General features: G+C 41.8%; 1 protein-coding gene and 1 pseudogene across 1 annotated transcript; both read left to right on the top strand.

Moving 5' to 3' along the window:
• The first annotated feature begins 6,480 nt into the window (after nucleotides 1-6,480).
• LOC111965123 (protein rapunzel-like) lies at nucleotides 6,481-8,399 on the top strand. Its single transcript, XM_023989128.1, has 2 exons — nucleotides 6,481-6,567; nucleotides 7,421-8,399. The coding sequence occupies exon 2, from the start codon at nucleotides 7,459-7,461 to the stop codon at nucleotides 8,128-8,130; it is 672 nt and encodes a 223-aa protein (XP_023844896.1). The 5' UTR covers nucleotides 6,481-6,567; nucleotides 7,421-7,458; the 3' UTR covers nucleotides 8,131-8,399.
• Nucleotides 8,160-14,651, top strand: LOC111964662 (protein rapunzel-like; annotated as a pseudogene).
• Nucleotides 14,652-14,857: the final 206 nt, after the last annotated feature.

Raw genomic sequence — 14,857 nt, 5'->3', positions numbered from 1 at the left:
ACAGAGAGGAGATCTCTGTAATTTTTTTTTATCATAGGTACACTCACTGTGAGAGACGGAATCAAAACAAAAATCCAGAAAATCACATTGTATGATTTTAAGTAATTAATTTGCATTTATTGCCATGACATAAGTATTTGATCACCTACCAACCAGTAAGAAATTCCGGCTCTCACAGACCTGTTAGTGTTCTTTCTTTAAGAAGCCCTCCTGTTCTCCACTCATTACCTGTATGAACTGCACCTGTTTGAACTCGGTTACCTAGTTATAAAAGACACCCTGTCCCACACTCAATCAAACAGACTCCAACCTCTCCACAATGGCCAGACCAGAGAGCTGTGTAAGGATCAGGGATAAAATTGTTAGCTGTACAAGGCTGCGGATGGCGCTACAGGACAATAGCCAAGCCGCTTGTGAGAAGGCTAACAACTGTTGCACAATTATTAAAGAAAAATGGAAGAACGTTCAAGATGACGTCAATCACCCTCGCTCTGGGGCTCCATGCAAGATCTCACCCGTCGTGGGCAGTCAATGATCAATGAGGAAGGTGAGTTTATCAGCCCAGAACTACACGCAAGGACCTTTGGTCAATGACCTGAAAAGAGAGCGTGGGACCACAGTCCTCAAGAAAACCATTAGTAACACACTACACCGTCACTGGATTAAATCCTGCAGCGGCACGCAAGGTCCACCTGCCTCAAGCAGCGCATGTCCAGGGCCCGTCTGAAGTTTGCCAAGTGACCCATCTGATGACGCACGAGAAGGAATGGGAGAAGGTCATGTGGTCTGATGAGACAAAAATTAGAGCTTTTTGGTCTAAACCACTCGCCGGTGTTTGGAAGGAAGAAGAAGGATGAGTACATACCCGCAAGAACAACATCCCACGTGAAAGCATGGAGTGGAAACCTCATTCTTATGGGGATGCTTTTTCTGCAAAGGGTACAGGATGACTGCACCACGTATTGAGGGGAGGAGAGTGGCCATGTAATCTGCAGATCTTGGCCAAACAGCCTCCTTCCCTCAGTAAGAGCAATTGAAAGATGGGTCGTGCGCTGGGTCTTTCCAGCATGACACGACGCCGAAACACACGCCAGGGCAACTAAGGAAGTGGCGCCGTAAGAAGCATCTCAAGTCCTGGAGTGGCCTAAGCCAAGTCTCCAGAACCTGAACCCAATAGAAGACTCTTTGGGGGAGCTGAAAGTCCCGTATTGCCGCAGCGACAGCCCCGAAACTGATGACTGGAGAAGATCTGTATGGAGGGTGGGCAAAATCCCTGCTGCGTGTGTGCACACTGCGTCAACGAACTACAGGAAACGTATGATCTCTGTAATTCAAACAAAGGTTTCTGTACCAAATATTAAGATCTGCTTTTTCTGCATGTTCAATACTTATGTCATGCACTAAAAATGCAAATTAAATTACTTAAAAATCATCAATGTGTTTTCTGGATTTTTGTTTTAGATTCCCGTCCTCTCATAGTGAGTGTACCCATGAAGAAATTACAGACCTCTACATGCTTTTGTACGTAGGAACCTGCAAAACGGCAGTGTTATCAAATACTTGTTCTCCCCAACTGTATAATATACACACAAAACATAGGCTATGGGTCATTCACATCCATACAAACATACCCCACACAATGGTATACGCCAATGTTGTACTTTACACATTTCATAACATTTTATATATTGCAAATTAAAATGTAAAAACATCAAATAATATTTTAGTATTATTAATTTCAAAACAACGGCATTAGCATGAGAAGAACTTACCAGTCCAAAACAGTGTCCTCTCCGTTGAAAAAATATGACTTCCATTTTGGAGTAATAGCTATGGTCGGCTAACTGAGACCTCTTCCAAAAGCATATCTTTCACAACTTTCACGATCAAATTTCCTCTATACTTTGTCTACATTCGATATCTGTCTTAGATTTTGCTTTCCCTGACTTATTGCCATGATGTTCATTATATAAACAGCTGAAGATGCGCGTTACCAAAATAGTGGCTGTGCCGTACCAAGCTTGGCTCCTCAGTAATGAATCTTCAATGGCGAAAGAACCGTCTTTACGCCGGAGTTTACTACATGGGGTTGGTTCCTTCCAACACAGAAAACATTACATATTGCCAGTTTAACCTCCTGCTCCATTGGCATCTAAAACCAAGCTAGAATTTCAAGACGATCAGTGGTCATTGGGTTAAAATACAGTCAATCAACGAAACGAGCGGTCATATAATTGGTGCACAATGAGGTCATTACTTGTTGGTCTCAACGGTTTCTTTTGAGTCATACGTCCGCGAAATGACCCATCACGTTTGGTTGTTGTTACCAACGCAAACGTTGATTGCAATGACACCAAACCATGACTGGATAAAGTCACGTTTTAGTCCTGTGTATTTACGTTGAATGTTTCGTCGAAAATTGAATTGACACGGATTCAACGAGATAAGCCCCTTCACAAAACTGTTCGTGTTAGGCTATAAAAAATGGATTTAACGAAGAAAAGACCATTCATATGTGTAAAGAATGAGCCTTGGGATTGCAAACAGAGCAAGATCTTCAAAAGTAAAGACGATTATATTTTATTGCACATTTGGTGATTTTGTTACGCCTGTGCTGGTTGATAGTATAGGTAGGGGCTCTGTCCTCAGATAATCGCCATTGTATTCTTCTCGCAAGTAAATCCCTTTTTTAAAATCCTGACAACGCAGTTGGTATTAGCAAGAATTCTAGGGCTTTTGAACCATGTGAGACACTTGTTATTTTCAGGATGGTTTTTATGACTATTATTTGGGGGCGCCGTATGTTGTCGAATTTAAACCCAGGATACTGTAGCGCAGAGAAGTTAGCAAGCCCTCCTGTTCTCTCCACTCATACGCTGTATTAACTGCACCTGTTTGAACTTGTTAACCTGTATACAAAGACACCTGTACAAACACTCATCACAGACTCCACTCCCACAAATGAGCCAAGACCAGAGAGCTGTGTACGGACATAGGATAAATGTTAGACCTGCACAGGATGGGCTACAGGACAATGGCCAAGAGCATTATGGTGAGAGGCACAACTGTTGGCTAGCACTTATTAAACAATGAGACAAGAGTTTCAAGATGATGGTCAATACCTCGGTCTGGGGCTCCATGCAAGATCTTCACCTCGGGGGCATCATGTCATGAGGAAGGTGCGGGATCAGCCCAGAACTACAGCGGCAGGACCTGGTCAATCGACCTGAAGAAAGCAGGGGACCAACAGTCCTCCAACGAAAAACCATTAGTAAGCTTTTTAAAGCTTTGGCTTATGATAAATGTACTGAAAAGCGCTGTTTAAAAACACTCCATCACTCAAATCTGTTAGCCAGCAAGTGGGAGGGTTTCAGTGTTGAAATCACATTTATTCACCAGAGCTCTCAAGGGAATCGCATACACTGCAAAGCCCTTTATGCAACCTTCATAAGAGTAGAGAGAGAGAGAGAGAGAGAGAGAGAGAGAGAGAGAGAGAGAGGAGAGGAGAGAGCGAGAGAGAGAGACACACACAGAGAGAGACGGAGAGACCAGATACCCACAACCAGAGAGAGACACCCAGAGAGAAACAGAGAGAGACCAAGAGGAGACAACAGAAGAGAAGAGATACAGAGGAGAGAGGAGACACAGAGAGAGACACCGAGAAAGAGGACACAGAGAGAGAGAGAGAGAGAGAGAGAGAGAGAGAGAGAGAGAGAAAGAGAGAGAGAGAGAGGAGGGAGAGAGAGAGAGAGAGAGACACCACAGAGAGAGACACAGATACACACACAGAGACCCACAGAGCACCCACAGAGAGACACAGACACACCAGAGGAGAGACACAGAGAGAGACACAGAAGAGAGAAGCTCCGGAGAGGAGAGGAGAAACAGAGAGAGACACAGAGAGAGGACAGAGAGACACACAGAGAAGGACACACACCGAGAGAGACACAGATACACACACCGCAGACACTAACAGGAGCAACAGAGACACACACACCCGAATACACACACACAGCTTCCTGCGCCATTAAAAAGACTAATTCAATTGGGAAATACCTATAAACAATGTGGCTTAAAACAAATGGAATATGTCATTGAACCATTGCAGCCTTTATGGCGGGGTGTGGGGTCCCTGCAAAACAAGATTTCATTCATGGGCACCCCCATTGAAACCTGCAATGCAGAGTTCTGTAAGTTTCATCCTACCACTATATGTTCCAGCAGGAAAAATCTACAAAACAATGCATCAGGGGCAGAATTAGGCCAATATCCACTAATAATAAAAACTCAAAAAAAGAGCAATTAAGTTTTGGAAAACATCTAAACATACAGTGACCCCTCGTCAATATTCAATTACCAAGCCCATGCAATGCCAAAAGTGAGCAAAAAAAAAAAGGAAGTCCCCTCATCCAGCTGGTCCTGGGGCTGAGTTCACAACCTGTTCTAACTCACACTGAAGCCTCAGACCAGAACATCCAATAAATCAGAATATAACAAATTACAAACACAGTCAAAACAAAAACTGCATTGGCTTATTGGGAAACACAAGCACAAACCCCAAAGCAAAAGCAGTGCTCATCTGTCTGGCCCTAAATCGACAGTACACCGTGGACTACATATTGACCATGGTTATGATCAAAAACTTAGAAAAACTTGCAAAGTACAGGCTCAGTGAGCACAGCCTTGCCCATTGAGAAGGGTAGACAACAGGAAAACCTGGCTCCCTGTGAGGAAAAGGCTGTGCAACACTGCACAAACGCAGACACTGGCGGACTGCATTCCTGACAACCATGTAAAAATATAAAACAAATAGAGTGGTCATTTCCCAAATTTGAAAACCCTTATTCAAGGTTTCAAAGACCTCTCTGATGGAGGATAGGCTACCCGTCTGTTGGGGGAAGACCGGCAGAGCTGTGGGTTGGCAGCGCACTGCATTGCTGCCTGCGTAAGTTGAGGGAAAAGTGTCTGACAGAACCAATCAACCTGCCACATGTACTCACTGTATGCTTTATTGTTACTGTTGAATGTAGGTTATTTTGGACGCCTTGGTTATTGTTACTGTGCCCCCGTTGACAACTTTTGATTCTCATTTTATTAATTTTTAATATTGTAAATATCCAAAATAAGCTTTTGGAATATGTAACATTGTTACGTCATGCAAATAAAGCAATTGAATTGAATTGATAGAAAAGAGAGGAACACAGAGAGACGAGAGAGACACACACAGAGAGAGAGAGAAGACACACACACAGAGAGAGAGAGAGAGAGACACACACAAAGAGGACCAGACACAACAGAGAGAGAGAGACAGACACAGAGAGACAGAGACACACAGAGAGAGAGAGAGAGAGAGAGAGAGAGAGAGAGAAGAGAGAGAGAGGGAGAGAGAGAGAGAGAGAGAGAAGAGAGAGAGAGAGAGAGAGAGAGAGAGACGAGAGAGAGAGAGAGAGAGAGAGAGAGAGAGAGAGAGAGAGAGAAGAGAGAGAAGAGAGAGCGGCCTTCTGTATGTGTAAATGTTTAAATGTTCATTTTTATGTTTATTTCACTTTGTAATGTTATCTACCTCACTTGCTTGGCAATGTTAAAACACATGTTTCCCATGCCAAATAAAGCCCTTGAATTGGAATTGATTGAATTGAGACACACACACACACACACAACACACACACACACACACACACACAACACCACACACACACACACACATCACACACACCCCACACAACACACACACACACACACAACAGAGACACACACATCAAACACAGTTGAGACACCAGAGACACACACACAAACACAGAGAGAGACACACACACACGCACAGAGAGAGAGAGAGACACACACACACACACACACACAGGGTGAGCTGTGAACAGGTCAGGGTTCCATAGCCACAGGCAGAACAGCAGAAACTGGATCAGCAGCACGACCAGGTGGACAGCCAGAAGCTGTCAGGCCAGATAGTAGGCATGATCCTAGGGGTCAAGTCCTCTGAGAGAGAGAAAAAAATAAGCAGAAGGGAACCCCATATCTACTGTAAAATATGGAGGTGGCCCTTTGATGTTCTGGGGCTATTTTGCTCATACAATATAGCTTAATACTTGTATTCTTCACTGGAACATTAATGAAAGATGTCCATGAAAGTTGGCATCACTCAGAATAAGTATGTTCTACACTGCAGCCGTGGGATTGTGAGCCAATCAAAAGTGGATTGAAGATTAGCCTTTTCCCCGTAACCCAAGCAACATAATTTTTGTACTTTGTCATTGTCACTCCTCAATCCAGTAGAACATTAATGAAAGATTTCCATTGAGGTTGACATCACTCAGAATAAGTTTGGTTGTAGCTGTGTTCTACACTGCAGCCGTGGAATTGTGAGCCAATCAAAAGTGGATTGGAGAGTAGCCTTTTCCCCGTAACCCAATCGGCATCATGTATGCATGAGTCACTTCCACACTCTGCCCTTACATGGCACAGAGGACTGAACAGGGTCTACAGATGGAAATAAACACTGCTAGTTCAAACACAACATAACCACATCTAGAAATACTACTACAGAACCACAAGGTAAGATTCTATTACATATCATGATTTTAGATGAACTCAATGGACATTGAATCTGTCTAGCACAATACCATGTATTTTTTGTCACAATTTTAGACTGAATAATGCTAGCTGTAGATTGGACTGGTACCAAAAGAAGTAATCCCTTGCGGTGATTGCATAAGAAACTGTAAATTCATCAATACTCTAGGACGAGTATTTAAGTATTTATTAATTAATATTTCCATCTAATGTGTGGCATATACGGTACATCACACTCCAGTTTCAGGTCTGGACAGCAACCATTTGCCATTGCCTACAGCAGGCCTGGGCAATTCCAGTCCTCGGAGGCCTGATTGGTGTCACACTTTTCCCACATCCCTAGCAAACACACCTGATTTAAACTAATTGCATTTTTACCTGAAGATCATGATTAGTTGATTATTGGAGTCAGGTGTGTTAGTTGGGGAAAAAGTGTGACACCAATCAGGCCCCCGAGGACTGGAGTTGCCCAGGCCTGGCCTACAGCAAAATAGGTATAACCTCCTTCTTGTTAAAAATAACAGGTATAATATTGTGTTCCAATTTGTTTTGCAAGTAAGCCGATGTTCAAAGAGCACAAAGCAGACTGTAATCTGTCCTTCATCTTCATGGCAATATTATATTATTATTCAGCTAAATTCCAGATGCATTTGCAGAATGTGAACAAACACTAAAAGGTTTGCCAAAGATTCATAAGGCTGCTTTGTGCATATTCTGAATACAGGTTCAAGCAAATGACCCCACATGCTGTAATTCAAATTTGATTAAGTTGGCACTACTTGCAGACATGAGCGATGAGGTGTACATACTAAACGACTGTCTCTTCACTCTCCAGGACTACAGTGAAGTCATACTGTAAGTGAAGCAGCAGACATGGACAAGCAGACATTTGTCACATTACTAAATTGCATGGAGAAAGCCTCTTCCTTCGCCGCCACCATCAACCCACTCTTTTACACAGTCACTGCAGTGGTGAAGGTGACAAAGGGCCTGGTCGCCAAAGACCTCACCCAAGAACAGAACGCCAAAGAATTCGACCAAATCCACGCCACGCTGGAAAGAATCTCCAAGGCAAACCAGCAGATTCTGAAGCAGAGTCAACTGGACGAGGTCAATGAGAAGTACGGCAAGTATGAAGAGTATATCAAGCACCAATACACCGCCTTCAACACCATGGTGGAACAGATCCAAAAAGACCCTGAGGGAAGAGAGGGATACATGGCAGAGTTCAAGAGGATCTATGAGAGAGACCAGAGTGACCTTTCTCTAAAAACGTACTACGAAGGTGTCATAGAAGAGGAGAAAACTTTTGAACAAAGAGGTCTGCTGAAAGTGTACATTGAGCACTACAAGCAAAACCGAGACGTCATGGAGAAAAAGTGTTCCCAACTGGCTAATGTCTTTCAAATGGGCCTGATGACACTAATGGCATATACGGTGGTCACAGAGGATGATGAGGTTGAAGTCAGGGAGAAATGGTCCCCCAGGGTGGAGAAGATTCAGGCCAAGATGATTGATGCGCTGGCCCAGTGTGAAGGGAACTGATCCTCATCCACTCCCAGGGTCAGGTTGGCATGAGAGCTTTAAGGTTAAAGGTTTTTGGAGACTACTAGTAGTCTTCTTTCAATTTTAAAATAATAGTAATTTCCTTTTGGGTGGTGGGCAATTCCTTTGTCAATGAATGGAATGAATTAAATCTAGATATTAGAATTTTTTGCAATGAGCAGTGTTGCAATTCAGTCCTTATGTTTTCTATTTTCCACTGCCAACTGTCAAGTTTACTTTCAGAAATGAGTCTGAATGCATGCTTTATGATAACCTTATATACAGTATCCTTGGTTTTAAGTAAATACTTTTTTGCACTGAATTAAAAAAAGACTTTAGCACATATGGTGTTTTGTTATTAATTCTTTATGTTCTTAGATGGAATGTAAACCAATGATGTTAAAAGGTAGTCAACTGCAGAGCCATACACAGTACACTGTACTGTGTTGAGGTGTCAAAAAATTGCTTCATAGGTTTTTGAAAACATTCAGAAATAAACAGCACAATGTGGAAGTGTCAACTACTGCTATGGAGGAGAAAGTGGTGCTCTCGAACGTTCAGACAGAAACCGCATTGACCCAACTACATTTTAGAGTAGCCTTTTATTGTCTCCAGCACAAGGTGGACCTCTGTAATGATCCTGCTGTTTAATCAGCTTCTTGATTTGCCACATCTGTCAGGTGGATGGATTATCTTGGCAAAGGAGAAATGATGATGAGGGCAATACATACAGTCAGGTCTAAAATTATTTGTACTTTGATAAAAAAAGACAATATAATATAATTAGAAAAATTATCAACAGGAGGCTGTTAAAGTATTGAAAACAGGGGTATCAATATTTTTTTACCATATCTTTTTGAGACAATCTCTTTCTCCGAGCAATTGTATTAGTTTAAAATAATATAATTAACTTTTATTTTAGCATGGAATAGGAAGTTACCATTTTAAGGCATCAAAATGTTATCTAAAAAGGGATTAAATTCATATCTGGAAGCACACCTGATTTCCCCCTCCTACAGATCTACACAACCTACTCMACATTTTCAAAGTGAAAAAAGTTGTAGAAATGTTTCAAAACAAATACAAAATAAACAGAAATATCATAATTGGATAAGTCTCCACCCCCTTAGTTACTACTTGGAGGAAACACCAACTTTGCACAACCCTTGCGGCAACATACGTATATCCAGTGTTTTTGACAAAATGTCTCAAGTTCTGAGACTGAGACTAGACCACTTGACATCTTGGGAAGCCATTCTGGTGTGCTTTGGGAATTAAAATGTGTGTAATTGTCTCGCTGAAAAATACAACTCTATCCCAGCGGTAGGTTGTCAGACGACTGAGGCGGGTTGTCATCTAACTTTTTAGCTGGGCTTTGCTCCTTTCATATTTCCCAAATGGACCCCTAGACCCTATGCACTTGCTGATATCTGAGATGATTTGATTCCTATAAGGCTGATAAGCAATATGGTGAAACTTCCACTTAGCCTATCAGAGGGCAAGGTGGAGCTATTACCATATTGATTGCAGATGTCTAATATGATCAGACCTCCACAACTGCATAGGGTATAGTATAGGGTCTAGGGGTCCTTTTGGGATTGGGATCATGTGTTGAATAAAGCCAATCGGGTAGTGGCTGTAGTACATGTCTCTCCATCTCTGTTCCTGTAGAGCTACCTTCCTGCATGTTTTCACTCCAACTCTAGCACACCTGGTTCTAATAATCAGCTGGTCGATAAGCTGAACCAGGTTAGTTCCAACTGGGGTTGGAGCGAAAACCTACAGGAGGGTAGCTCTCCAGGAACAGGGTTGGAGACCCCTGCTGTAGTATTATTTCATACCTCTAGGTGTCAGAATAGATGTGGAATCCTGATAAGTAAACATTTGGTAATACTGTGCTAATGTAGGCACCAACACATGATGCCATATAAGTGAATGTAATACTGTGAAGATGCTGTGCCTACACTTTTTGAAAAAAAGGTGCTATCTACAATCTTAAAGGGTTCTTTGGCTGTCCCCATACAGTAGGAGAACAGTTTGAATAAGCCTTTATTGTTTCCAGGTAAAACCGTTTCCACAGAGGGTTCTACATGGAACCAAAAAGGGTTCTCCTATGGGGAAGACCGAAGAACCCTTTTGGAACCCTTTTTTCTAAGAGTGTATATTTCCACCAGAGGGCCTGGTGTTTGCCTCACTGTATTAGTAAATCAATGTATAGGCCTATGGGCCGTTTTGATAAGCCTCATGGTGGGCCTAAATGAAAAATACATGATTTGGTCATTTATGTTACTATGTAAGAGTAGGCTTACTTAAACGTCTGCTTTTGTTTTTAGGCCACTGCACTGTCAAAGAGGAGACATCGAGACAGCGCACACAGATATAGGCTTCACCTCTGTGGTATGTGCCCATGCCAGCCAGAAAAACAGGTTTCCCCCCACACTCCCCTCCCCTGAGTCGGTGGACCAAAATTGAAATGTTTTAAGACGAGTAGGCCATCTCTCTGAGACATAAGATATTGTCTTACCTGCATAACTTCATGACGTGTTGGAAGCACTTGTTTAATGTGAAATTTGCCTATATGTGCAGCTCCCACAACTTTATGCATCAGTCAGAAGTCATCTTTCGAGACTGGCTGCAGCATGCTTCAAAGACATCGCTAAATAGGATATTTGTTTTATTAAACTGCAAATAAATGCCGTTAAATCCTATTGTTTTGTGTAATCAGTTTCATAACATTTCAGTGAATAAAAGAGTTGTAATTGTGCATTCACCAAATCTATTATCAGATTATGGTTTCTGATCATAAGGGGACGGGGAGTAGTTTATGAGTCTATGGCGCGCACTTGGGGAGAGAGAGATAGAGACAGAGATATTAAAACTGATGCAATTAATTGTTTTAGACACTAGGGAGGTTTTTCAATTCATTGTAAACGAATATATATATGTAAAATTGGACGAATATTATCAATGTAATTTAACTGTCATATAAGCCTATACAATATTAGAGGCACAATATTATTTTGATTATGAGGTCGAGAGCTTTAGTGATTTATTTACATGTAACAATCACGCACATCCTCAAATTGTATACTAGACTTCATTAATTGGATTTCAATAAGTAACATCTTGAATACAATGCTGGTTGTACAAAAAGACTAGGCTAGAAAATATTGTATGTGCTATAGGTAGCAGATAAAAGCTTTCCCTGTCGGGGAGATGGATTTGGTAAAAGGTATTGACGTCTCACCCATCGATCAATGTCTTAACCACTAAAACATGTTACACTGTCACACATTTATACAAACGTGCTGTACTTACTGAGTTTTTAAAAAATCATTTCAGAATACACAATGTGTGCACATCCCGCACCCATTTTCAATGGCTGACTCTTTCACACAAAGTGCGCAATAGTCTCTTACAAGATCTTCAGCCAAATGCCTGTACTCGAGAATCAGTGAAAAGTATAGTCACAGTCACATCTCTCTTTCCCTCTCTCATAAGATCTTACCAAAATCCTCTTCATGTAAGCACTGACGGTTGAGACGGGAGAGGGAATCCAAAAATATTCCACTGCTTAGTGTGCGCTCCTCTCTCACTCTCTCTCTCTCTCTCTCTCTCTCTCTCTCTCTCTCTCTCAAATTAAATTCAATGCATGTATTGTAAACACATGTTTACATTGCCAAAGCAAGTTAGATAGATAATATACAAAAGTGAAATAAACTATAAAAAATGAACAGTTAACATTACACTCACAAAAGTTCCAAAGGAATAGAGTCATATCAAATGTCATATTATGGCTATATACAGTGTTTTAACGATGTGCAAATAATTAAAGTATAAAAAGGAAAATAAATTAACATAAATATGGGTTGTATCTCTCTCCCTCTCTCTCGCGCTCTCTCTCCCCCCTCTCTCTCTTTGTCTCCACAAGCCAAACTGCAGATATTAAATGCGTGGCCGCGATTCCTCCTCTATTTTAGGACCTATCGTCAACATCACAGCGAAGAGCCTTGGGAATATTTGAGAAAACGTGAGAAAAAAAATCTTAACTGCAGCTGTTGTGGCTGATCGGGCTTAAAGGACAAGTCGAGCCACTACCAGGTAAAGAAACGCTGTACTGTTGTAAGAGAGTAATGGGTTTCTCTAACAACAAGACAGGGGTAAAGGCTGCAACGTGTGCCCAATGTTTATCATGGGACTTAGCTAAATGCTTGCGTAAATGTACCCATACAGTGCGTCTCCATCAAACATGGGCATGAATGAAAACACTGAATTATTATATTATTTGACCTACAGTAGTTATTAATTGCAGTTGGAGTAATACAAACGTAAAAGTAAAATAAAGTCAGTTTCAAAATTTGCGATAAATTGTTCATCTTTTTTTTTTAAACATTGGAAAATACAACACAGACTGTTGGTAAAAATATAACCCAAGATATTCAAAATAAAACACATCTAATTGGTGTTTATTTATTAAGGCTTGGTTAATTGGACATCATGTATTTGAAAATGGCGCAGTGTCTGCATGACCGTCCATCCTCTACAGATTGTGGACTGATCAAGGACGTAATAATTTAGCCTATTAGAGTTGCAGACAAGGGATGAAAGGATATTTTTTTATATATATTGCTTGGGCTTGGTCGGTTCTGAAACCAAATGAGGCATAAACAGACCCAGTGAAGGGCTGCTCACACCTCTGTCTATTTCAGTCATTTTATGTCATGATAAATGTATTATCTCCTTTTGGCTTTAGATTGTCATTTGTTTTACATGCAAATGTTGCATCTCATTCAATATTATACAGATTTTTACCTTTGACCTTGACAATATCAGATATAAAAATGTAGCTCTTGTATACAAGCATCTCTAAAACGTGTCTGTAAATAGTGGCATAGTGGCATTCCAGGCCAGTGATTATACTTGCTGCCTGACTACTGCACTTTATTGAGTTAATTATGATATTCTATGTATTTATTTTTACTGACTATCAATCATTAAAGGGACAAACAGCAGTAGAAACTATAACAAAAAACACCCCTCCATTATAACATTCATAACATAAACAAATTATAATATCATAAACAGAGCTACGGATGTAAGGACTGACCATACATGATATAAAAATTATACTTTAACCATGTTTTGAGACTTTATAGTGTTTGTTTATATTTACTTTGTTGACAAGCATTGGAGTAAAACCAGCTCATATTTTGGGTTCTGATACAGTAAGACAGTTGAACTAAGCTCAGGCATTTATAAATTATATTCTTCAGGAATCAATGGGTACATATCATTACTTTATAATTCCAAAAATGTGTGTAGAAACTGCTGATTGCCCCTTTAAGATTTAATCGTGATGTGGCCCATAAATGTGTGTTTTGGTCTGTAACAACGTGCAGAGCAAAGAGGTATTCCATGTCAAAGAGCAGTTCCTGTCCGTGAGGAACAAAACAAGCTGGACGTACTGTCCACCCAACAGGAGGACATTGACTGTGAGATTAAGAAGGGCCGGCTGGATTCCCATTACTTCTCAGTGGAGGAGAACATCAGGAACAAGTTCCGGAAGCACATGGACATTCTGGAGGCCAAGCCACAGTTTCAGGTGGTCAAGAAGAGGCTATTTCTGGAGCCCCGGAGGGGAGAAGAACCTGTATGTGCTTGCTGTATGATGCTCTGATGGGCACCAACAGCTTTGGGTAGTCCATCTTGGAGGTGGTGGAGAGGTAAAGTGTTCTTAACCATGCTAAATGGGTCTTGATGCATCTCTGGAGCATGTCATTGGTTGAGTATTTTAGTTTGACAACACTTGTGGAATGAATTTGAACTGTTAACTTGTAATTATGGTAAATAGGATGATACATTTTATTGTTATTCACAACAGCTGAGTGGTTGGTTCTCCATTTGTCTCAGGTATGAGGCGAGGAACAGGCGCCTACTGGAGGACTTCTGTGTGAGGATGAAGGAGCTCTTCTGCCTGGGCCTAATTGCCCTGCTGAACCACTGTGCCCTCACCAAGGGACCAGGTGAGGAACAGAAAACCATCCATAACTGGAGCAGCAAAATCAGGGAGGTGGAATCAAAGATGAAGGCATGCATCRAGGCCTGCGTAGCAGCCTTCCCTGAACAGGCYTGCCTTGAATCCCAGCATCTTCTCCAGGAAAAAGAGGAAYGCAATCTTCAGGTCACGGCTCAGGAAGTACAGGAATTCCTCACCAGGAAGTACGACTGGGTGAGCTGGTCGGTCCGACTGGTCAACCACTCTGGCAGCAGCTATCGGAACTGGCATGCCGGGGTACCACTTCCAACACATGACCGGTCAGAACTGGTTTGAGGTGCTGCAGGTGAACGATACAACCCTGGTGGTTTCCTACAGCACCAGTCCCCAACCGGTGCCCCGCAACTGCATCCGGCAACTGATGGAGGAGCCAGGGAAGAAGGGCGATGCCCAGGCCGTGGTGGAGGTACTGGAGAAGCAGCTGGCAGGGTTCGTGGTGCATGCTGTCAGTCCACCACATGGATGAGTGAGGCCACCTGGAGTTTCCCTGAGGACTGCCCATCGACTGAGAAGGGGCACAAGCAACGTGGCACTGTTAAGTACACTCAGAGTGGATTGATTAGAGGTGCAACAAGTCAGACAAATAGGGATCATTATGTTGTCAACCTGAGGGGTTTTCTCAATTCTGATTGACCGCCTCAAAGAGGATGTGTGGGAAATTTATGGTAAATG

The sequence above is a fragment of the Salvelinus sp. IW2-2015 genome, linkage group LG6.1 (genome assembly GCF_002910315.2).
Source record: "Salvelinus sp. IW2-2015 linkage group LG6.1, ASM291031v2, whole genome shotgun sequence".
Classification (NCBI taxonomy): Eukaryota; Metazoa; Chordata; class Actinopteri; order Salmoniformes; family Salmonidae; genus Salvelinus; species Salvelinus sp. IW2-2015.
This window is presented reverse-complemented; position numbering and strand designations above follow the sequence as displayed.

Coding starts and splice junctions, on each gene's coding strand:
- LOC111965123 (XM_023989128.1), top strand. CDS start 7,459: ATGGACAAGCAGACATTTGTCACATTACTAAATTGCATGGAGAAAGCC.